The sequence below is a fragment of the Odocoileus virginianus genome, chromosome 10, assembly GCF_023699985.2.
Source record: "Odocoileus virginianus isolate 20LAN1187 ecotype Illinois chromosome 10, Ovbor_1.2, whole genome shotgun sequence".
NCBI classification, from domain to species: domain Eukaryota; kingdom Metazoa; phylum Chordata; class Mammalia; order Artiodactyla; family Cervidae; genus Odocoileus; species Odocoileus virginianus.
In genome coordinates, this window is record NC_069683.1 from 16,036,772 (window position 1) to 16,062,547 (window position 25,776).

At 36.9% G+C, this 25,776-nt stretch overlaps 1 protein-coding gene across 4 annotated transcripts in view; it reads right to left on the reverse strand.

Annotated features, from left to right (window-relative positions):
* The window catches only part of TTC17 (tetratricopeptide repeat domain 17), a 114,471-nt gene that overhangs the window by 64,945 nt on the left and 23,750 nt on the right, over positions 1-25,776 (reverse strand). For 3 of the 4 annotated variants that reach the window (XM_020882971.2, XM_020882941.2, XM_020882961.2), the window contains exons 3-15: positions 22,524-22,693; positions 21,770-21,881; positions 21,407-21,538; positions 16,114-16,223; positions 15,389-15,533; positions 14,821-14,960; positions 13,211-13,371; positions 11,534-11,646; positions 9,577-9,723; positions 7,969-8,084; positions 7,647-7,812; positions 6,393-6,470; positions 6,037-6,261 (exon numbers count right to left, since the gene is read on the reverse strand). In XM_020882971.2, coding sequence (XP_020738630.2) covers positions 6,037-6,261; positions 6,393-6,470; positions 7,647-7,812; positions 7,969-8,084; positions 9,577-9,723; positions 11,534-11,646; positions 13,211-13,371; positions 14,821-14,960; positions 15,389-15,533; positions 16,114-16,223; positions 21,407-21,538; positions 21,770-21,881; positions 22,524-22,693 — 1,815 coding nt within the window. Of the gene's footprint in view, positions 1-6,036; positions 6,262-6,392; positions 6,471-7,646; positions 7,813-7,968; positions 8,085-9,576; positions 9,724-11,533; positions 11,647-13,210; positions 13,372-14,820; positions 14,961-15,388; positions 15,534-16,113; positions 16,224-20,597; positions 20,696-21,406; positions 21,539-21,769; positions 21,882-22,523; positions 22,694-25,776 lie in introns of those variants that run through there. The other variant, XM_070473146.1, reaches the window with a different exon arrangement.

The window sequence follows — 25,776 nt, forward strand, 5'->3', positions numbered from 1 at the left end:
CTCAACCAAACCTGTAAGGCTTTTTTTGGGTATACTATATGTTCACTCTTTTTTTAAAAAATTGATGTGTGATGTATCCACATGTGAATACACCACATTGTTTGTTCATCCATTCTCCTGATAGGCAATTACAGGATTGTTTGCAGTTTTTGACGTACCACAGATAAATTTACTATGAAGTGAACATTGTTGTAAATGTCTTCTGATAGACATATTACTCATTTTCCTTGGGTATACATTTAGAAGTGGTTCTTAAGATAGGCATACATTTAGTTTTAAGAGATCCAAGCAAATAGTTTTCCAAAATGGACATACAGACTTAATACTCCTACCAGTAAGTGTGAGAATTCACTGACTTGGTATTGTCAGTTTTTAAAATTTAGCTGTTCTAGTGAGATGCTTAAGTGGCATCTCACTGTGATTTTAATTTGCATTTCCTTGATCAGTAATAATACTGAAACATTTTTCATATACTTAGTGGTCATTTTGGTACACTTAGTTCTGAAGTGCTGTTGCTTTCCTCATTAAAAAAATGGGTTGTCTTTTTTTTCTTACTGATTTGAAGGAGTTCTTTATATATATATACTAGACATGAAGTCTTTGTTGGACATATTTATTCCAAATATCTTTCCCAGGCTATCATTTGCCTTTTTATTTTCTTAATGGTATCTTTTGATAAACAGAAATTCTTAATTTTAATGAAGTTCAGTTTACATATTTTTTTTTTCTTTTGTAGTCAGTGCTTTATGAAATCTCTGCCAGCTATAAGGTAATGAAGACTTTCTCCTATGTTTTCATCAAGAAGTTTTATTGTTTTCTCTTTCACATTATGGTACATGATCCACCTCAAATTAATTTTGTATACAATGTGAGGTAGGAGTCAAGTTTCATTTCTTTTTCCATAGAGGATATCCAAGTACTCCACTACTGCTTACTGAGAACCCAGAGCTCCCCCAGACACTAAACTACAGGTGTGCCTTCATCATAAATCAGCTTATTTTTAATTTCTCTATTTTGTTCCACTTGTGTATTTGAGTATCTTTGTGCCAATTCCGCTGATTTAATTACAGTAAGTCTTGAAATCTGATAATGAAAGTCTTCCAACTCTGATTTTATTTCTCTAACCCCCAAATCTTTGTGCTATTCTAAGATCCATTTTTATGTAGATTTTTGAAACTACTCATCAATTCACACACACAAATACATTCAATTGCTGGGAGTTTGGGATGAAATTGAATCTTTACATCAACTTAAAGAGAACTTACACCTTAACAATACTGAATCTTCCAATCCATGTACATGATATATCAATACACCACCATTTATTTACGTTTTCTCCTAGCAATGTTTTGTAATCAGGATAGAAATCTTGTGCACTTTCCTTTAGATTTATTTCTAGATATCTGCTTTTTTGATGCTATTGTAAATAGTCTTAAAATTCTATTTTCCAATTGTTTTTTGAGACTTTATATAAGCAGCCCAAAGTATTCAGTTGAGGTCATTTTAGTGGAAATATGCCTATGCTTAGTATTTGCTGTGTACAAACCATTTATTCTACACTTATTTTATCATGAAAAATATTTTAAAAGATTTAAGAATGTTGTATTCCCAAACTGCACAGTATATCTCCACGAAAGCAATACCTATAATTTCTTTTTTAAATCATGAAAGTATGATGATACATTTACAGAAGACTTGGAAAATACAGAACAAAGTTACACACAGTTCCACTATATATTACAATTATTTTTTTAAGTAGTTAAATTAAGATTTTTAGTTGGAGTTTCAATATCAAACTCTCAAAATTGAAAGAATGAATAGTCAGAAAAGTAGGATACAGTAGATCTGAAAAGAACTATGAACCAATTCAACATAATTAAGATTTATACAATTTTCATACAACAGCAGGATACAAATTCTACTTAAGTTCTCAAAGACTATAAACCAGAAGATATTAGAACATGCAACACCTATAATTTATCAGCTACTGCTTCTGATTCAGGCTGTTAAGAGTCATCAGAAATATCTCACTATAGCCAAGCCAAGGTTTACAAAATATTCCAGATTAAAGAGGTCTACTGTAAGTAGTTATCAAGTTACACTTAAAGTATTACTTAAAGGTTTACAAGATATAAAATTAAATTCCATACTTAAATTAAGTGTCTTTATATTTCCCATTAGGAAACAAAGTATCATGATTATCCCTACGACTAGAATGATAATTGGGCAAATATCTTGTATTCAGATGAACTGTTCAGCATTTTAGAAAAAAGTTATTTTCATGAATTCAGTCAGAAAATAAGTACTGAGTGATTGTTTTCACTGTGTTTCAAACACTGTTTTTCATACTGGGGATACAGCAGAAAACAAAAAAGATAAACCTCTGCCTCAGTGGATCTTAGAGTCTCGTGTCACACAACTGTGAGGATGTTATACAGTTGTGAGTAAAATGTGATAAAAGAAAGAACAGCAGGGAAGAGACATAAGTAGTACTAAGAGTTGGGAAGAGAGTGGCATTTCAAATATAGTAGTCATGGAAAGACTTACTGCAAAGTTAGTATTTGTAAAAGATTTTAAGGAGATGAGGCACAAACTAGGAAGAATCTTAGTGGGATGAAGCATTCCAAACAGAAAGAACAGAAAATGCAAAGGTCCTGAGGAGGGACCACAGCTAGCATGTTCAAGGAACTGCATGGAGGCAAGTGAGGCTGGAACAGAATGATCAATGGAATGATCTCACAGATATGAGACAGGAAAAGTAACAAGGTCACGTAGGACTTTCTACCCCATTATAAATTCTTGTCTCTTAAAGTGAGTTACATGGAGGGACACTGAAGAGATTTGAATTGACAAATGACAACATCTGATTTTTAATAATAATCTCACTGTTTGCTATAATATGACTATATATGACTATATATATAATAAGACTATAGGGTGATAAAAGCAAAAAATTCAGAATCTAGTTAGGAGGCTACTGAAATAATCGAGATAAAAGATAATGATGGTTTGGATAAGATAGCAGTGGAAGTGAAGTGAAAGTCACTCAGTCATGTCCAGCTCTTTGAGACCCCTGGACTGTAGCCTGCCAGGCTCCTGTGTCCACGGAATTCTTCAGGCCAGAATACTGGCGTGGGTTCCCTTCTCCAGCAGATCTTCCCAACCCAGGGATTGAACCCAGGCCTCCTGCACTGCAGGCCGATTCTTTACCATCTGGGCCACCAGGGAAGACAGCAGTGGAGATGAAGATAAATAGTGAAATTCTGGGTATGTTTTAAAAACAGAATCAGCAAGCTTAATTAACAGATCGCACCTGCTCTTTGAGGAGAAAGGTTCGAAGGATAACTCTAGGTTTCTATCTTAAACTACTGGCTTCACCGCTTACAGAAATGGGGAAGACCAAGACCAAACTGGAACAAGGCTGAGGAGCTTAGTTTTGGCCTGCAGAGTTAGGGTTCCAGACATTCAAGTGGAGATGTCAGATAGACTGCTGAATAAAGGAGTCTGGAGTTCAGAGCAAAGTTGATACATGAGTCAATAAGGAAAGCACAGTGTTCTTGAGATACGGTTCTGAACAACTGGATATACATGTGGATATGAACTTTGATTTCTACCTAACATCACAAAGAAAATTTAACCTGAAATGGATCATAGGTCTAGATGTAAAACCTGAAACTATAAAACATCTAGAAGACAGCACAGGAAAAGATCTGTGTATATCCAAGAGTCAACTATTTAAAGACAAACCATAGAAAACAAAACCAAAAAAGGACTATTTTTTTCAACCTTCTTATGAAGACATCTTAAATCTAAGAATAGAAAGCAAAAGGAAGAAGATAGTAAATTAAGGGAATTTTTAAAAGCTAAGATAAAAAGGCAAGGAGAGAAAGTATTTTTAACATATGACAGATGGAGTTTAAAAGACTTTACTGTATAAAGAATTCATGTAAAATTTTAAAGATTCTAACAAAATGGACAAAATTCCTACATAAACTGTTACTTTAAAAATACAGTTGAAATACAATATCCTTAAAATAGGATAAAGAAATTTGTTACAATAGAGAAGTGAAAATTTCTTTAAGTAAACTTGTTTTACAAATGCTAATACAGAAGCAGTGTGACTTGACTATAGTGTGAACTCTGAGGCCAATCTCCCTGACTTCAAATCCAAGCTCTTTGACTTTCTATAAATCCCTTCAGTTTTCTTTTTCTATCAAATGGGTAAATCTTATCTCAGAGGGTTGCGTGGATTAAATGAGTTATTACATGTAAAGTGCTTTGTATGGTGCACTAGAAAACAATAAAAGTTAGCAGTTATTTCAATTGCTTGATAATTGTATTATCTGGTGATAATACTAGAGAAATGAATATTCACAGATCTTGAGTATGGCAACATATATTGGGTCAAATCTTTTTCTGAATTGTTTAGTAGTCTGTATCAAAGGCATCAAAATATTCATTCTACCAGCAATCTTTCCTAAGAAAATTTTCTTTACACAATCATTTAAATTGATGGCTATAAAAACTATACAGTAATCATTTTTTTATATAATAAGGTTTAAAGGTCACCAAAGTTACAGTAAGGGGCTTCCTTGGTGGTTCAGTGGTAAAGAATCCTCCTGCAATGCAGGACCACACAAGACATGGGTTCGATCCCTGGGTCGGGAAGATCCCCTGGAGGAGAGCATGGCAACCCACTCCAGTGTTCTTGCCTGGAGAATCCCATGGACAGAGGAGCCTGGCGGGCTACAGTGCATGAGGTCACAAAGAGTCGGACACGACTGAAGTGACTTAGCAAAGTAACAGTAAAGTTACAACATACAGAATATTCACGTAGCGGGAAAGCTTACAAGGAAATATTTCCAAATGTTGACAGCTGGGGGTAGGCTCTGATGAAGGTAAATTCAGGGGTATCTACCCTGATTCACTGATTTATCCTTTTATTCTTGTTACAGCACCACAGTATTTAACTGAAATTTTATATAAAGGCAACTAATCTCTAAAGGAGCTCTTTTTTCTTCAGAAGAATACTGCCTAATTGCCTTGGCTGATGGTGCAAAAAAGTGAACCCTTACAAGTGTGAAGGGAATACAGCTGTGCTGAGCCTTCTATTTGGGTGTTCTCTCTATCATATCCCATAGAGAGCATCTGTTCTACTATACCCACACCTGACACTGTAAACATTTGATAAATATTTGATGTACTTCTCTGGCAAGCTGGTCTTTGTATATAACACAGTGGTTGTAAACCTCTACTTAAAATCCAGTTGTGAATTTATTTCAAAGGAAAGCTTGTATTAGGCAACATTTCCTTCTAATACTGAAAGAAATTAGTTTGGGGACACCTCAAATAAACCTAAGCCATTCATGCACAGTTCTTCTAAAAGTTTCTTTGGGTATAAAACTTGGAAACATTTAGACACTAAGTATAAAAGCAATTTAATTATACATTTATTATAACTGCATTTCATCAAACCTAAAACGCCATCAATTGTAACACGCATCCTTATTTCAGAGATGTTAATATATGAAAAAAAAAGGAAGTGGTATTTTAGAAACTATGAAATAAAGTAATAAACTACAAAGCAGAGCTCCATGGACTTCATGTGGAAGGTTCAAGGTACGAACCTATCTATCCTTATCAAAACAACCTTTAAACTGTGCTCTGGCTTGGTTGGTATACAGATTTCAAGTTGTAAAACAATATAATACTAAAGGATGTGCATGCTGTAATGAGTAAGATAAAATGAGAAGCAGATGTTTCCGACATAAAAAGGTGGCAGTGTATTTTTAGCAGCCATGTCATTCTTATTTAAATACGTTTCTAAAAATAAACTACATAATTTATAAACTTATTTTAAAACAGAGATAAACACATCAAAAATATAACAAAAGCCCTCTTACAATATGCACATTCTACTCTGAAAAATAAAACATGAGATTTCTTTATGCCCTCTCTACAAAAATACAACGAATACTCTGAATTTGAGTTACCACTACTTAGTACATATTGCTACAAAGGAACATGAAACCTCACCTCAGAGCTATTGATGGCCAAAGCTTGAAGTAGCAGTTTAGTGGCGTCAAGATGAAGGCCATAGTGAATCAAAAGGTTGGCCAAGTTAACAAGAGGAACGTCCTGGTATTGAAGGGGAGCCAAATTCAGAGCCCTCTGAAGACAAGCAATAGCAAAAGTGCTATTTCCTACTGCTCTCCAGTAGAGTCCAGCTTCATTGAGGATCAGCCAGACAGGAGCGTTAGGCTGAAAAAGCCCAAACACTTAGTTCAAGAAGACAGAACTCATGCTAAAAAGAATTTTTAATACATGCATTGTAACTTTTAATTACAATTACCCAGCATTTAAATTTCAGATGTCTGAAGTAGGCGGCTCACCTTGTTAATAGCATGAAATAAGAAAGACCCAATTTCTTCTTCTGGGATAGTATAGTTATTAATACGGGAAAGCAAAATCTGAAAACATTAAAAGGAAGACTGAATCAATTGAAAATAACAGGGAAGACATTTGAAAAGAATTTCTACAGATCCTTACTTGAACTCTTCAGGAACAGCTAATTTGAATAGACATTTATAATTTATATATATAACATGAGGTCACTGACATACCAACAGGTGTTACCTTACTCACATGTATGCCTTAGTTTCCTTTAACTAAAAAAAAATAATCAAAAGACATATACAGCACATACATTATTAAGATGATCTATCATTTCCCCATTAAAGTCAACCTAAGTGTCCAGAACCAAATGAAAAATTATTCAGAAAACAAAGCATGCAATACCTGATGCAATTATCTGCTATCCTTCCTAGCTGGAAAAGCACTAGATCCTCAGTTAATCACTTTATATTCCTGAAGCATTTATGTAACTGTGAACAACTCTAAGAAAGGGATCATGGTCTGTTTATCTTTGTATTCCTAGAACTCCAAACACTGCCTGGAACATAACGTTTTTTTGCTTCAGTAAATGTTGAATGAAAGCAGTAACTACTCATAGTTTCAAAATTAAATTTAACAAAGGTCATTGTGACGGTTTGTTTTCTCTGTAAAAAGGAAATTTTTTCATTTGTATCCATGGAATGGTGTTTACCCTAGGATTTATATTCAGTAATAAGATTCCTAGTTACACATAACTTATAGGAACTATGGAAGACAGCCTAACAGAACATATTTATAATGTTTGCAAAGAGGTTATCAAATTCATACAAATTCCTAAGGACCTCATATGAGTCCAAAGCAGGGCTGATAAGGCCAAGGAAAGAGAATCTTCAAGCTTTCAATTTCAATTATACAAACTTCTGGTGGCTTGGAGGATGCAAAGCTAAACTGCAGTGGTCAGAATGGCCTTCACTAGGTAAAGAGAGTTCTATGTGACTCATCTTTGCAGCCCTCTTAGAGGAACAGTACTTAGGTGGTCTGTGTAAACAGCAACCCCAAGGAACACTTTGCTGGCAGTCCTTCAACAGTATGACTGACTTCTTAATAATTTCACTAATTCTTTAACTCAATCCTTCGGTTTTATAAACTTAGAGCTTAACAACTGCCCTCTATTTAATTTTTGCTCCACCGATGAGGCTTGTGAAATCACCCAGAATGGACGGCAATAAACGCCAAGCCTAAGTGAGCCTTACTTTTCGTGCATGGTCATCTGGCATTTTGGCTTTCAGATCCATGCGGACCTCTAATTCTTTGACTAAGTAGGACAGGGTCTGGCTTTTTCTGATGTCAGTTATGGAACAGTCAGGGGTTTGGGCCTCTTCTTCTGAAGAATAATCATCACTGTTGAGTTCGTGGATCCTGGCACAAGAAAAAGGAACAAAATTCATATTTTCAAAGCTTGGGTGACTTCAAAATAAAGACTTAACCTTTCAGGTCCAAGGCTGGTGCTCTCAAAGAACCGCCAGATGATAATCATGCAGAATCAAGTGCTTTGCCATATCCATAAGCACTTGCCTGAGTCCTTTGTTTTCTGGAGGCAGAAAATACGTTGGCAATTCCCCACCAACGGGGACTCTGGGATAGCTTTCTGCACAATCAGCTCTTTTAGGCCACAGAATATGCTGCTTGTCCTAACAGAGAAAAAAAGTTTCTCATAAATTTCTTCAGAGTCAATACTTCAACATGCTAAACGAACTTTTAAAAGAACATAAATGTTAGCAGGAAAACCAAACAACAATTTAGTATTTTAGGATCTAGAGACTGAGGTAGACTCTAGAATATTCTTTCTACTGTGGACTGTTAGTCTAAGTCAGTAATTCTACCTGCTCTACCACAGACTGGCTCAGGGTTGGGCAGGCTTAACTCAGCTGAGCCAGTAAGACACAGGGAGAGGTTTGCTTCGGGATTCCAAGAAAGAAATGCCAGTCTTAGTCTCTTAAGCCACAGGAGCAAAAACCACATTGCTCCAGCTGCTGCTGGCTGTTGCCTCATTACCACGAGGAAGAACAGCTTTTGGATGGAATCAATACAGTGGATACCAAATTAAAGAAGAGGAAAACAATGGGTTACTGGGCCACTGATCAACCAAAATCAAAGTTTGCTCTGTCTTTGGATTTCCTATAATACGAGGTGAATTTTCTTTTAAGTCAATTTGAGGTAAAGTTTGTGACCTATACTGGGAAGCACACAGACACGTAAGAAACTGGCCTAGAGAACTATTTTCCCCTTAACTAAGACCTTTTCTTTGCCAATGCCAAAGTTTAACAATTATTTTATGTGTAAAATCCCATTTTTCTAAATATAAATAATTAGTACCAGACATTTACTAAACTTATAGCCTGAAGCTTTCAAACTTGGGAGTTTACATTTCATATAATTAAATATAAGTGGCTGTATTAATTCTGTTAAATTTCTGAAAATTTAGTAGTGAGGGCTTCCCTGGTGGCTCAGATGGTAAAGAATCTGCCTGTAATGCAGGAGACCCAGGTTCAATCCCTGGGTTGGGAAGATTTCCTGGAGAAGGGCATGGCTACCCACTCCACTATTCTTGCCTGGAAAACCCCACGGGCAGAGGATCCTTGCAGGCTACAGTCTATGGAGTCACAAAGAATTGGACATGACTGAGTGACTAATACTTAAAAAAAAAAAAACAATGTTTCTGTCTTCATATCCTGATATCTCCACTGGCTAACATATAATTATCTCTTAGCTAGCTTGGAAATACATATTCATATACTTGTTTACCTTCTGCAACAAGGGGAGCTCCAGCAGAGCAAGGAGCCTGGTATATAGTTGTGAGCTCAGTAAAAGAGTGCCGACTGAATACATGAAATGTATACAAACACACACGTAGGTCAAGTTTAGAAAATTATGTGGGCTGGTAAGTTTACTTAGACCTTTGATTTGACATCAGGGTGTCTATCTGCCCCATGTGGCTGGCAAGAAATCAAGACAGATCCTATGTCCTACTTATCCCCACCTAGCAGAAGGGCTTCCATTTAATCTAAGCTTAACAACATCTTGTTCAACAGTGATGCGGCCATATTAATCAGTGGGATTAAGGGCCACTCCTTTAAGAAATCTTGTCTGAGAAAACTCTTTCATCATCCTCTACTAACTTACCCTATATGCATCAGAGTCCCTGCCCCAGATCCAGAGAACAGAATGGGCTACAGGAGAAGACTTGACCAAATCACTGATATCACTCTGATTTGCTTGAACATCAAAGTTCACAGACATCATACTGGAGGTTGAGGAATCTTCACCAAACTAGAAAATGAAAAGAAAAGTTCAATCAAATTGAAAGCAGAAAAGCAGTTGTGACTCAGATTTAACTTAAGCCCAAAATGTTAGTGAATAAATAAAAATTAGAAGGAAATCAGAAAGGTCAGCTAAAAAGCAATCAGATCTTTAATTTTCAGAACCATGCCCCAATAGTATTCTCTCACAGATAATGCATAGCTAGCAACTTTCAGTCAACTATGCCGTTGATGTGTGAGAAAACTAGTGTGGGCTGTTTTCTTCTCTGTCCATTTCCTTTCTATGATTTAGTCTCTCACAGGTTTAACTGATTTAAATGGCTGATTTAGAGGTTTGGTTCATTCTTCTCCCCTGTCTGGACTAAAGTGATAACTACTCTATAAAATTATTGTGCTTAATATACCTATCACTTAGGCATTAAATACTATTGTACAATCAATTTCAAATATGTATAGCCTCCCCCCAAACCAAAGAACAATATCTGATATTCTCACAAGATACCATATTTCCTATGTATTTCTGGAACCTTGTTAGAAAAGAGAGTAGGACTAAGATGGGATGGAGTAGGAAAAACAGGAGTAAAAGGAATGAATATGATGAATTTATAGCTCCATGCCTTGATGAATAGGAATATAGTCTTTCACTATATAGAGGTAATGAAATTCATGGATACCTAATACTGGAAGCTACACTGGTACATGGCAGTCTTCCAAATGGTCTGTCTTGAGACCATTATAATTTCTAAAAGTTACACTGTGTTTCAGTCTATTTCGTTTCTAAACATTCCCCTTTTCCGCTTAAAATGCTTGGATTTAAGACAGGGAGCTACAATCTTAGTGGGTGTGAGCCTGCTCTTCCTTTACTACTCCTGAAAACTAAACATGGGATATTGCTAGACGCTGGCTCACAATAATCAGTAAGCTTCTGGCCTCTATTACTATTTCTCTTCCTAAACGACCTCTTAATTTTTGCTTCTTACTCTTTCCCAATGTCTGGGTTTTCTTTTTTTTCCCCCAGATTAAAGTGTTCTAATTTTTCATGGTCTGTCTTTCTATAGATGCTGTCCTGATCTCTTAATTACTTTAACTGCTTCTCACTAGAAGTTTCTGTATCTATGATTAAGGACATGATGGGTTTTCTATAGGATATAATAAACGTTATTTTATTTCCAGTATCCTTTTGAATGAAAATTGGACTCTGGTTGTACTTACTATCTATATCAGCATCAGTTACATGCCATTTGGTATCATTATGTATTATTTCTTCCCAACTAGACAGGCTGGGATGTTACGTGCATGTGTGACTGTATGTATATGTGTATGTACCTGTGTGGACATACACAGAGACAGAAAGAAAGAGAAAACATGCAAACAGCAATGGTACTTAAAAAACGTTTCTTGTTGATAATGATCATTTTGTTAATGTTTTTGGTTGAAGCAACGTAACTGAACTGATGACTTTCGCAAAAAGCATGGCTACTCTTTGCCAAATTGTAAAGTAGAGGTCTTACTAAAATAAGTTATAAGGAAAGGTAAAGGCTTTGAGTCATAGACCAATTCTAGCTCTCATGGTAAAGACAGGAATTAAACACATATGAAAAGACAAATACAGCTAGTGCTTTAGGAAACAGCAATATCATTCATGAAGTAACTGAGTACTCTCTAGAAATCTGACTTCAAAAACATAACAGATACTCAAAATCTTAAAATGACAATCACACATTTTAGAGATCAAATATACAAGGAATTGGGGGCGGGAGAGCAATGTTACTCTTGATACGCAAAAGTTTATAAGAACTAAAAGAGACCAAGGAAAAGACCTGGACATAGTCCACATTTTCAAAGATATCACCACGGTGGTAGCGCACAGGTTGGTCCCACTGGCAATGTAAACTATGCTGCTGGTTGACCAGACGGCATATCTGATGATTTCCTGGGATACAAAAGGAAATTAAAACTGATGAAAAGATCAACAATGCCAACACAATTTTCTTAGTCTAAGTCATGTAGTATCAACCCTGTATTCTTCAGAGCCTGGCAGAGTGCTTATGGAGGGGTACTCATCCAGGGGGAAACTCCTTAGAGGTTAGTGAAATCATTCTAAAGCCTCAATTTCTTCATCTATAAAACAAAGGCGCCACTAAATAATCACTGAGGTGTTTTCTGGCAATTCTATAACTGTAAAATCTACTGAGTAAATGGTTTTAAGACTTTTCCCATCTTTCTGGAGATAGTTTGCTTTATATACTTCATAACTTTTTCAAATTTATATATAAGAGCTCTGGTTGCGTTTTAGTATAGACTGAGCAGTAAGTAATCCCAAGTACCAAACATACTCTTTACACTCAAAATAGCAAAGAAAACTTGTCAGGTGAATTGTAAAATGGGACTATAAATGGTCACGTTGTTGTTCAGTCACGTCCAATTCTTTGTAATGCCAAGAGGCTGTAACAGACTCTACTTATCAAGGGAGAGGATATCATGTAAGGGATTCTATTTATTTACTCTTTGGTGTCAAGTTGTCATATCTGCTCCCACAGGGTTTGAGCGTAAATGAAACATTCTGGGAACAACCAAATCACTGGTATGCTGTTAACGCCAGTTCCTTTAGACCAGTGGTTCTGTTTTGGGGTCACAGGCTGTAAGAGATGTTCATAACGGGATGTCCCCAGTGGTCTAGTGGTTAAGACTCCATGCTTCATCTGCATGGGGCACATGTTCAATCCTCGGTCAGGAAACTAAGAATCTGCATATCTACATGGTGTGCCTCCCCCGCACCCCCCGCCCCCTCACAAAGAGCTATATATCGTCTTCGCAGAAAAGAAGTTGTGCATATACACAATATTGTGCGTAATTTGGGGGAGGATTTCAGAATCCCCTGAAAGTAAACCACTGATGACTTTTTTTGCTTAAGACAAAGTCTAGTCTAAACTCTTCTAAAATAAAACATTTGTTTTTAATGCAAGAAAAAAAGAACATTTTAGTCTTACTGCCAGTGTTGGCTGAAAAGTGTGAATTTTTTGTTTCCAGGGTGTGTCTGGCTTGCATTAACTTGCTGTAGGGCTATGTTACTCACAGTGAGCTTTCAGATCAGCAGCAGTAAATAGGAGTTTGTTAGAAAAGCAAGAATCTCAGGCCCCACCTCAGACCTACTGAATCAGAATCTGCATTTTGACAAGATTTCCAAGAGACTGACATGCATATTAAAGTTAGAGAAGTATCAGTGTTGGCCACAGAGGGCAAAAAACTGTTAGGACTCCTAGGATACAAAAGATTTGGCTTTTACTTTAAAATGTGAATTATAAAAAAGCTAGGAGGATCAAACTGGCTCCCAGGCCTGCTGGTCCACTTGCAGTGATAACTTCATTTTAAGATCCAGGGAAATCATAAGCACAATTTTACACTGCTTGGTGGCTACGTGAAAGTTGTGAAAGTGAAGCACACTAGACATGAACTTCCTAATCTGCCTTTAAAAATTACTTGGAATCGGGACTTACCTAATTGTGCCTCTTTTGCCATCTGGGTCTCATGGATGATATTTCTTAGGATCTGCTCTTCCTGAATCAGCTTATGTTTTTCTAGGATTTCCTGCTGTCTCAGGTAGTGGTCATGTTGCTTTTGATACTCCTTCAACTCATTCAGTGTTCGCTGGAGGGATCTTAACATTTTTTAACGCCAGGAAAAAGTTACAGAGCTTTAAAACTGTAAATGTTTAAGCCCACTTAAATACACAGATTTTCTGGTTCTCAGCAAAAATTGCCAAGATTTTGACTTTTAACAAACAACCACTGTACCACCATCTCAAGAACCACGGGGCTAAATAAATGCTACCACTTTATTAATATTTGGGTGGTAAAAAGACAGATGTAAAATTCTTCTCATAAATAAAACAATTAATGCCATTAAATGGTGTGGTAGACTTTGCAGGGGCCAAAAAAGATACAGAGTGAAATACTATAAAGCTCTACAGATTTAACAACTCTGTTTTCCTCCACAAAGATTATATTAGTTCCACTGACATTCAAAGCCTTTCTAGAATCTTCCTTTTCTATCTAAAGGAAAAGGTTAAGAAAAAAGGCCACAATACCAGGCTCTTGCATTGGAGCTCTTTGGTTTACAGATTTGGGTAAAAACCACAGAAACTGCTTGGAAAGGAATATTCTCTACCAGCTGATATCAATAGATCAGTGGTTTCATTATATTCAGTCACAAAAATCTTACTACTTATTACACTTAACATACGGAGGTTTAAGAGCTGAACAGATTGTGTAAGAAGAACATAATATTAGAAGAAGCTCAGCAAGGGCAAGTTCTGAGCAGGTATAACAGAAGCCAGGCAAAAGCTATCATTCTATCCTTTTTTACTACATCAGGCTTTTAAACAGATTGGAAAATGGAAAATTTATTCATTAAATGGAAAATTCAATGAAATCCTAATCTCCACTGAATTCTCTAATAATCAGACTCAAAATTCTGTAAGTGATGAACAATTCATTTCTGAATTATGTGAAGTTCCTTTACTGGTCTTATTATTTATAGAATTAAACATAGTACATTTTTTATTAAGTACAAGGGCCAAGTACAGTGGAATTCCATTACTGTGCAGCTTCTACAAACCTGATTAAAACATGGGCCAAACAATCTCTCTCAACATCACTTAACCAATATAACAATAGCCCAACCCTAGGAGTCAAAGCGGAGAAAGATCGAACATAGCATGTGCAAGTGAGTTTACTGACAGTCTAATTCATGGAAATAAAAATATAATCGATAGAGTTACTAAGCATCTGGCAGTATCCCCCTCCTTCATCAGACTTCATACAAGTAACTAATGATCAAGATTGTAAAGATTTAAATGATGGCATGTGCTGTAAGCATTCTCTAGTACCTAGAATCATGTACGCAACCACTGACTTGTGCTAAGCCTCCTGGATCTGGAGAAAAAGGACAGGACTAGTAGTAGTGAAAAGGTGTTTTTCTTAATTCTAATGAACAAATTAACGCTAATTTCACCCTATACAGGTCTAACCTATGATCTACTGTGCTTCAATAAAATAGTGCTTTAGTAAAATTTTTTGCTTCAGTAAAATTTTTTCCTCCGAGTTACCTATGTTGAGCTTCCAATTTCTGCTCGAGTTTTTGCTGACACAGGACAGCATGTTTCCTCTTTATGGCTTGCTCAAACCCAGGTTTGGCCTGTAAAGCATGGTCGTAACAGAGCACTGAGTGGTTATACTCCCCAAGCATCTAAAGAGACAAAAACACACACACACACACACACAAACAGAGGAGGGAAAAATGTCAGCCTGGTTGTATCTGTCCAAATGTCCTTATGATTTATGAGATCACACCAAATTTCATACAGTGAACATCATCTCAATCAGTGGCCAAACCTCCATAACATGAAGCGATGCTGTATAGGATGGCTCAGTTCAAATAAATGCTGTCTTAAGAGGACTACTGTAAAGAAATTTAATATTCCTATTGATTTATTATTTTTTTTGTCAAGAGGCTAGGACACTTATGATTCATTATTGTTTCTTTTTTCTCAAGTTTCTTCATTTCTATCCCCTTTCTCTTGTCTAGAACAGAAGGGAAGAGGGTATTTTTTAACTAGGAAAAAAAACAAAAGAAAGAGCAACTGGATTGGTTCATGTAAAAAACGTTGTATTTACTGCATATATGTTTCCCAAAGTGTAGTAGCTGGTGAAGAAGTCACTGTCGTCCAGAGCCGCGTGGACCACGACGGCCGCGTCGGCAGAGAAGTGTGCTCTGTGCAGGACGTTCGCCAGGTTGACCAAGGCAACGTCTTTATTGTGCCTTCAAGAGGAGGAGAGATGCAATCAGACGTCAGGAAAGAAGCTTGTGCTCCACAATTATCTGGGACTACCTGACAGGTGCAAAGTACATTCAGAGCTGTTGAGCTTTGGGAAACAATTTTGAGTTTGCTTACAGATGGGGAAAATAATTTAAGAAAATCCTAATGTTTCATTTTACATCATTTATGGTGCTCATTCAATCTGATGGCTACAAATTTTGCCACAAAAATCAAGGCTGGCAGACATTTTATGATTTTAAAATGTATTCACGGCTGATGTTTGCTTTGAGAAAAATTTAACTTTTGATAACTTCTCCAGCCTAGGTCTTTACTTCCAAGTCCCAAGTAAGTCAGAGGGCATCTATATCGCATATTTTCCTTAACAGAAATCAGAAGTATGTTATGCCATTATCGCTTTGAACTCTTTGACATCTACCATTTTTGACTGCACTAATTTCCTGGAACAGGGATTGAGGAGAAAGTAAGTACATACAATGCTTCTCCTTGTTTCTTATTTAATATATACTTTAACAGTCCTGAATTATGTGGAAAATAATAGGTCCGGAAGGACAGGAATCCTACCTGGATGAGAAGTGAAGAGCTCTCATGGCACATTCCACTACTTGATATGGCTCATTCTTTATTCTCCAGTAAAATGAAGCCATGTTATATAGTACCCAAGAGGAAGAGTTCTAGAAATTAAACAAATAAAATGACAACCAAATATAACTCAAGATAGTTTCTTCAACTCAGAATGTTCAAAATGAGCACCTTTACCACTCTATCTCGTCTGAAATTGGTAAAGATCAAGACTTACACAGTAGTGACAAAGCGGAAGAGAAAGCACAAATAAACCGTCTGCAGCAAAAGAGGCTTCTGATTATGAGCTGAACAAGTGTACTAACGTGCGGTCTACAGACAGACTGTCCAACCCCAGGCTATCATTCCAAGAGGGAAATAAAGCCGAAAATCTCACCAAGCGGCCACAACTTGGGCCCTATTTCAGAACTTCAGAAGTTAGAATCTAGCCTACTTAGAAATGCTAGTTTTTCTAACATGAAATTCCTGAAATTAACATACTACAAAGTTTCCTATTTAAATATCTGAATGAAGGTATGTATGTAAGCAAATACAATGCTTTTGTGAAAGATATATTTTTAGTTGTCATTTTCTCAGTGTGTTCAGAAACTCATTCAAGATTTTCACATTGCTAAAAATGTCTACTATATATTAATAACATATTATTTAGTCAAGTTAAACAGAAGTTCAGATAGCAGACAGGTTTTCTCCTTTTGTGGTTTGGATTTTTAATCCCTGAACATACACTGATTTCAACCACAGAGAGGTCAAAACACTAAACTGAACTGTGTCAAAAACTCAATGTAAGTTTAAACCCAAGTAAGAAATTTCAAATTCAGAATGAAAAAAGTCATAAAATTTAAGATAAAACAGAAAAAACATATGACAGCCAGCGTTTAATATCTTTAATAAACAGATAGCTTATAAAAAATCTAAACAGAGACAAAAAGCCAAGAGAATATGGGACGAAACATGGACAATTCAAAAATATGAAACAATGGCTACTTAACAGGTGAAGAAAATAAAAAACAAAAAATAATCTAAAAGATGCAAGTTTTTCTTTTAAAAATTGGCAAAGATTAAAAAGAATGCCAGTATTCACTATTGGCTACAGCGTATATTAACTGCAGATATTAACTGTAGGTTAGTAGAGCATTTCCTCGTGGAGAGGGGGGAACAATTTAACAACCTGTATGTATAAAACCTTAAAAAATGTGATTACTCTTTTACCCCCAAATTTCATGATTAAAAATTTATCCTTGAGAACAATTTTTAACCAAAGAACTTCCCTCGTGGTTTAACCAAAGAACTTCCCTCATAGTCTAGTGGATCAGAATCCACCTGCCAATGCAGGGACGTGGGTTGGATCTCTGGTCTGGGAAGATTCCACACGTGGGGCAACTAAGTCAGTGAGCCACACCTACTGAGCCTGAGCACAGGTCCTAGAGCCCACACTCTGCAGTAAGAGAAGCCCCCGCAACGAGAAGCCCACACTGCAACCAGAGAGCAGTCCCTGCCCACCACAAAGAGACAACCATAAAAAAGAAAAAGGTTTAACTATAAAAATATGTTAAACTAAAAAAACAAACAAACAAAAAAAACCCTCCAAAATATTATAAAACAGTAATTATCTCTGACTTTAAATTACAAGTTTTACTTTCTCTTTTAGAGTTTTATATAGTCTGTTTTTTAAAAAGGACCAGTTATTTTATTTTTAAAAGCTATTTTTAAGATTAAAACCAGTATAATTCTGCATTAATCATCCATTAAGTATTCCAGCTTCAAGGAAAAACCATGATTTTTGAGTAATGCAATGAAAGATTTTAGCACCAAGTATAGTTGGTTAAGGAACACTACGCTCAGTGCTCAGCTGCATCCCACTTTTTGTGACCCTTTGGACTGTAGCCCACCAGGCTCTGTCTCTGGGATTTTTCAGTCAAGAATACTGGAGTGGGTTGCCATTTCCTCCTCCAGGATATCTTCCGAACCCAGGGTTTGAACTCACATCTCTTGCATTTCCTGCACTGCAGGCAGATTCTTTACTGCTGCGCCATCTGGGAAGCCCCGTGGACAATAAACAAGCAAATAAACAAAATAGCAAAGGTTGTGCTAAGGGCTGAATTCATTTAATGGAACCCTTGTTCCATTAGTACTCCTCCCATTTTGCAGGTGAGGAAACTGAGGCTCCCGAGATCCCACAGCCCATAAAGGGCAACATTAGGACATGAACCTGGCTCTTGTAATCCCGAACTCTGTGCTCCTGCTGGCCTTCTGCGGTCTCACTGTACTTAAGAGTGCTTGGTGCTGTCTCTACTCCATCCTAAGACAGCTCTAACTGTTAGAACAAAGTCTCCTGTTGTGATGAACTGAGGTCTATACCTGGCTGGTCCCACTTTTGCCTTTTGGGGCCACCCCAGACTGCTTCCTCCCCTCTTACCCAAGTCAGCCTGAAAGGTGAAGGCTGAGCGCTGAAGAATTGATGCTTTTGAACTGTGGTGTTGGAGAAGACTCTTGAGAGTCCCTTGGACTGCAAGGAAATCCAACTAGTCCATCCTAAAGGAAATCAGTCCTGAATATTCACTGGAAGGACTGATGCTAAAGCTGAAACTCCAATACTTTGGCAACCTAATACAAAGAGCTGACTCATTTGAAAAGACCTTGATGCTGGGAAAGATTGAAGGTGGGAGAAGGGGACACCAGAGGATGAGACGGTTGGATGGCATCACCGACTCAATGGACATGAGTTTGGGTAAACTCCAGGAGTCGGTGATGGACAGGGAGGCCTGGCGTGCTGCAGTCCACAGGGTTGCAAAGAGTCGGACATGACTGAGCAACTGAACTGAACTGAACTGATAGGTTCCAGAAAGAGCAGGTGCTATATTCTTTCACAACTGATTTATGACTTAGGCTTCAGTCTCTCTTTTAGTAGCCTTTTGAGAAAGTTTCTTTTAAAATCAACAAGTAGTTTTTAATCTGTTTTTAAAACTTGCATTGTGAATCGGGACAAAATGATAAATTAAAAATCCAACATGAACTACTAAAAATATCATAATAAACACAGTACTATAACACATCATATTGGAAGAGAAAAAGAAATCTTTGAAGAAAAAATCTTTCAATAAGATTTCTTATAAAATCTCCTGCCAAAGCTATAAATGCTGGAATGTCACGATTAATTATTCTTTCTCTTTTGAACACTTTTCTCTGCCTGGCTCTTAGATACCACATTGGGCCTCTTCTACTGGCCCCTCCCCTCCCCCCCACCCCAGCTTGACAGGCAACATAGGAGGACCCGGGGGACCTCTTCTCCAAACGACCTTATCCAATCCCACGGCTACAAATTCTCCCTGTTTAACAATTATTCTCTATCTATAAACCCAGCTATGACCTCAACTGGAGTTCCAGACTCATAAAGGTATTTCAGTTTAACCTGACACATATAGAACTCTATCTTAATCTTCCTCCACCCCAAATAAGCTCCTCCTTCAGGCTGCTCAAGTCAAAAATTAAGGAATTATCCTTGATTCCTTTTCCTCTCATTCCCCACGTCTAACTAAGCAGCTTCTAAACATCTTCTGAAATAGTTTAAGTCCTTTCATTTCCACTACTAACCATTCCAGTCCAAACCATCTTCATATCTCTCTTGAATTACGGCACTAACTCTCTAACTGGTCTATTTCCAGTTCTGGCCTCCTTGAGTCATTTCTCTATACAAGTTTGAGTGTACTTTTAAAAATACTAATTAAATTATGTCCCTTCTCTGCTTCAGCTTCTCAGCACACCTGGAATAAAATTCAAAGTCCTAACCTTGGCTTTCAGAGCTCGAGATAATCTGGCCCTGGCCACCTTCTCTGGCTTCCTTCCCTATCACCCTCCCCTTCGCTCACCAGGCTCCAGCCATACTGACCTGAATTTAATCATATAACACCTGTTACAGACTGAATGTGTCTCTCACCATTCATATATGGACACTCTAACCCCCAATGTGACTATACTGAAGATAAGGCCTTTGAAGAATAAAGGTTAAAAATCCGACAGGGCCAGTCCCCTTCTAAGAGGAGGATTTCTCTCTCTCCCCCTCCCACCCACTCCTCCCCATGTACACACAGCGAAGCCACGTGACGACACAGCCAGAAAGCAGCCACCTACAGGCCGGGAAGAGTCCTCAGCGGGGACTGAGTCAGCCAGCAGCATGATCCTGGGCTTTCCAGCCTCCAGAACTGTGAGAGTTCAGCTGCTGAAGCCACCCAGTCTGCAGTATTCTGTGGTGGCGGCCTGAGCTGACGGATGCACTGTCAAGCTAAGTGAGGCTTCAGGGGTCTTGCCTCAGCCTAGAATGCTTCTTCCTTGATTTATGACTTTTGGTTTCTTCTTGTCATTCAAGTATCAGCTTAAATTTCATATTTCCAGAGAGGATAACCCCACCTGCTTAATCTAACGTAGCCACCCAATAAACCCTCTATTTTAATGTTTTATAGAGCACTTACCACTATGATCTACTTTCAACTAACAATTCTCTGAAGGATATTTTAAATCCTAGGCCAGTTTTCCCTTATTATTCATCAATTCTGGGGGTGCGGTATTTTACATTACCTTCAGAAAAACAAGATGAAGAAGGTAACTTAGCTACAAAAATAATCTTATATAAAGTATTTGAATAAACATATATTTGGGTAACAGTATAAAAATATATATATTTGAGTAAACTGTATATAAATATTACAACTACACACTTAATACCACTGCATAGAAAATAGCCTGGATTTTATGACTCTCCTTAGGCACAGAGAAGAGCAAAAACTATTTCTAAATTCCCACATGTTATCCTCAATGATACATTAAAATTTTTGGGTCCTGTTACATAATCCTGCATTCCATTTTCTTTTAAAGTAGGTGTTTCTTTAAAAGAAAATTACAAGAAGATTTTATTTGTGGTGATTTTTTTCCTGTTCAGAGAACAGTGATAATCTATGTATTTACTGTGTATAGTTATACATCAAAAATGCTAATGTTAAATTTTCCTTCACACTCAATCTAGCCTATAAGCCCAGTTGCTTATATTAGTTTATAATTTGTTTTTTCAAGAATTAGTCCAAACAAAACTTTTCAGCATCTCACCCTGGTAAAGGGGACTAGATTGTTGATGCTTCTGCCTAACTTTAAACTATATGGTTTATACTACTGTAATCAGGATTTAAAATCACTCTCTAGACAAAAACAAGCTAGGGAGGTATTTTCTGAGAGAAAAGTATCTTCTGTTCACAGTCTCTGGGCTCTTTAGTCACTGATGACTTACCTTCTGCAGGCCTTCATGAATGAGGTGACCTATGTCATCTATACTCCTTCCTAATCGTTTAGATAAATACGTGAAGATTGGATCTTCTTTAGGTAGTAGAGGTGCAGAAAGATTAACTCTCTCTTGTACACCCTGAAGAGAAGAAGAAAAGATTGAAAAAAAGAAAAAGGAGATTAGAAGACATAAAAGATTACAATTCGGTATCTTAAGAGTATTTATTCTGAAGGAACTTTAAAAGTAGGAGATGTCTGTTAAAACAAAAAGCTATTTGGAAGGAGAGAAGAAAGAAAAAAAGAGCATGCCTAAGCAAGAGATAAAAGAAAAAAATGAAAACGAGGCTCCCCCCCAAATTTCTTTACTTACTCGCAAGTGCTGAAAAGCATGTATACTATATGGAAGTTCTAAAATTTTAGTACAATCAGGTTGCTCAGGATCTGGAGGGACAGGAGATTCTGTGTCTATATAATCTTCAGGGCTACAATCAAGAGGCAAGGAGTAACGAATGAATGAAAAGTGAAGAAATGCCAAATTTATCTCTAATTAAATCATATTCTCAAAGCATCTCACTTTACAATCAATATTAGTCAACATGCATACCTTTTTCATATAGTTGCTGTTGGAATAAATTAGTTTGAGAGTTCAACTTTAAGGAGATAAATCAAGAGTTAAAGAGAAAATAACAGGTAAGTCACAGACTGTTAAAGACTGCAGACTTTTCAGCTAATAAGACACTGCAAAACTCTTTCTAGAAATGTTAAACCAATTTACACTTTTGTATACAGTCTTCCCACATTTTACGTTACTGATTTTTAAATATTTTTTTCCAATTTGATGAAAAATATGTTTTAGGATGCACTTACTTGATCGTTACCGAGAAATAATTTTTTCCATGTATTTATGGGCCATTTGTACTTTTTACCATAAACTGTTCAATTTTCTACTGTGATGGTAAATAATTGATTTGTAAGAATTCTATACATAGTATATATTTTGAACTTTCAGATTTCAATGAAGTCATCAGTTATTGAAGTTTTTCTAATTAGAAAAATAATTTCGAATTGAGACATGTCTGTTCAGGAAGAAGTACTTTTATTTTTGGAAAGAGAATTTTTTTTACCTGATATCTTTGCTCTCCAAAGTTATGTATGTGCCATCATATAGGTCTAGGTCCCCTAAGGGCACCTTGGCTTTGATGCAGTCTGGATCCTCTTTATTATGTCTCTGTTCCAGTCCTGTATCTCTGTCCTCATTCTCTTCTATGTGAATTTTTTGAGCAACTAATTGCTTCTGTTGAGAAGAAAATAAGAACTTGTTGGATTTTTCTAATATTTCAATCTACATACCATGTAAGAGAAAGGAGAATTTAATGTGTTGACCAAGTCAGAGAATTCTAAATATGCCCTCGGTTACCTTAGTTGACATGAATAAGCTTCTCAAAACAAGTGTCCATATACAGAAAGTAGCAGAACATGACATGTATAATACTGGCACATGAGTGCCTTATAAAATGATCTCTAACTATCTATAAAGCTATATTTAACAACTTCCTTGGCACAGGATGGCTCAGCAATTAAAACTACCTTGAATTGTCCAAACATGTCATATTTCAGTCCTTCAACACAACCAGCACATTGATAGTGTTAGCTGGAATCACTAGATTCGAGAGAAATTTCTGCCACTCATATTTTTTTCCCAAATGTACAGAGGAATCACATAACAGCTATATTTCCACTACTCAATCTTAACATTTTTCCATACTCTAGATTTTTCTAGAAGGAAAAAAAATAGTTGAAGCCCCTCTTACCTGTCTTTGAAACCCCTCTCTCCCTTTCAAAAGTTACCACTACCCTGGGAATCCGGTGGTTAGGACTTGGCACTCTCACTGTCAAGAGCCCAAGTTCAATCTCTGGTTGGAGAACTAAGATCCTACAAGCCACATGGCATGACCAAGAGAAAAAAATAAATATTATAAATAAATAAGCAAGCAAACAGAAGTTACCACTATCCTGAATGTTTTATACATCATTTTCATGTATATTTTTATAAAATATTACTATACTGCCCATATTCTCTTAAATATTACTATATCTAAAATCAACACATAGCACTGTTTTGCAAGTTTTAAAATTTTATATAAATAGTATCATACAGTATATTCTACAACTTTCTTTTCTATTTTTTATTTTTATTTATTTGTTTCTTTTTTTTCCCCCCCCATTTATTTTTATTAGTTGGAGGCTAATTACTTTACAATATTGTAGTGGTTTCTGCCATACACTGACATGAATCAGCCATGGATTTACATGTGTTCCCCATCCCGATCCCCCCTCCCATCTCCCTCCCATCCCATCCCTCTGGGTCTTCCCAGTGCACCAGCCCTGAGCACTTGTCTCACGCATCCAACCTGGGCTGGTGATCTGTTTCACCCCTGACAGTATACTTGTTTCAATGCTATTCTCTCAGAACATCCCACCCTCACCTTCTCCCACAGAATCTAAAAGTCTGTTCTGTACATCTGTGTCTCTTTTTCTGTTTTGCATATAGGGTTATCATTACCATCTTTTTAAACTCCATATATATGTGTTAGTATACTGTATTGGTTTTTATCTTTCTGGCTTCACTCTGTATAATGGGCTCCAGTTTCATACACCTCATTAGAACTGATTCACACGAATTTTTTTTAATGGCTGAGTAATATTCCATAGTGTATGTGTACCACAGCTTCCTCATCCATTCGTCTGCTGATGGGCATCTAGGTTGCTTCCATGTCCTGGCTATTATAAACAGTGCTGCGATGAACATTGGGGTGCACGTGTCTCTTTCAGATATGGTCTCCTCAGTGTGTATGCCCAGAAGTGGGACTGCTGGGTCATATGGCAGTTCTTTTTCCAGTTTTTTAAGGAATCTCCACACTGTTCTCCATAGCGGCTGTACTAGTTTGCATTTCCACCAACAGTGTAAGAGGGTTCCCTTTTCTCCACACCCTCTCCAGCATTTATTGCTTGTAGACGGCGTGTAATGGTACCTCATTGAGGTTTTGATTTGCATTTCTCTGATAATGAGTGATGTTGAGCACCTTTCCATGTGTTTGTTAGCCATCTGTATGTCTTTTTTGGAGAAATGTCTGTTTAGATCTTTGGCCCATTTTTTGATTGGGTCATTTATTTTTCTGGAATTGAGCTGGAGGAGTTGCTTGTATATTTTTGAGATTAATCCTTTGTCTGTTTCTTCATTTGCTATTATTTTCTCCCATTCTGAAGGCTGTCTTTTCACCTTGCTTATAGTTTCCTTTGTTGTGCAAAAGCTTTTAAGTTTCATTAGGTCCCATTTGTTTATTTTTGCTTTTATTTCCAATATCCTGGGAGGTGGGTCATAGAGGATCTTGCTGTGATTTGTGTCAGAGAGTGTTTTGCCTATGTTCTCCTCTAGGAGTTTTATAGTTTCTGGTCTTACATTTAGATCTTGAATCCATTTTGGGTTTATTTTTGTGTATGGTGTTAGAAAGTGTTCTAGTTTCATTCTTTTACAAGTGGTTGACCAGTTTTCCCAGCACCAGCTGTTAAAGAGGTTGTCTTTTTTCCATTGTGTATTCTTGCCTCCTTTGTCGAAGATAAGGTGTCCGAAGGTACATGGATTTATCTCTGGGCTTTCTATTTTGTTGCATTGGTCTATATTTCTGTCTTTGTGCCAGTACCATACTGTCTTGATGACTGTGGCTTTGTAGTAGAGCCTGAAGTCAGGCAGGTTGATTCCTCCAGTTCCATTCTTCTTTCTCAAGATTGCTTTGGCTATTCGAGGTTTTTTGTATTTCTATACAAATTGTGAGATTATTTTACAACTTTCTTTTTTGAAACTTAATGCTTTTGAGATTTATCTACATTGGTCAGTACAGTGAAGGTCTGTGGTTAGTAAACTGTGTATGTCAGAAAATTGCTTTGTCCTCACTTCTGAATGATGGTTTAAGAGAATATAAAATATTATATTTAAAAGAATAAAAAAAAAGAATATAAATTCTGTACTTAACACTTTGATGCTATTGTCTTCTGGTATTGATTCTGGCATCTAAGTACACCTAGTTGTCACTACTTTATAGGTAAACTGTATTATCTAGTCTCATGGACTTAATCCTATGTCAGTGATTAAGAAGGACAAATAAACTCAAATCTCTAGCTCAAGCCTTTACCCAGGAGTCCACACCAGAAGAACCAACTCTTCACTCAATGTCTCCACTCAGATTCCTAATAGGTATCTTCTTAATATACCAACCTCCTCCCCAGTCTGTCCCTCCTTCAGTCTTCTCATCTCAGCTAAAGCCAACTATCCAACATCAACTGCTTGGGTCAAAAATCCTGGAATCCTCCTTCACCCCA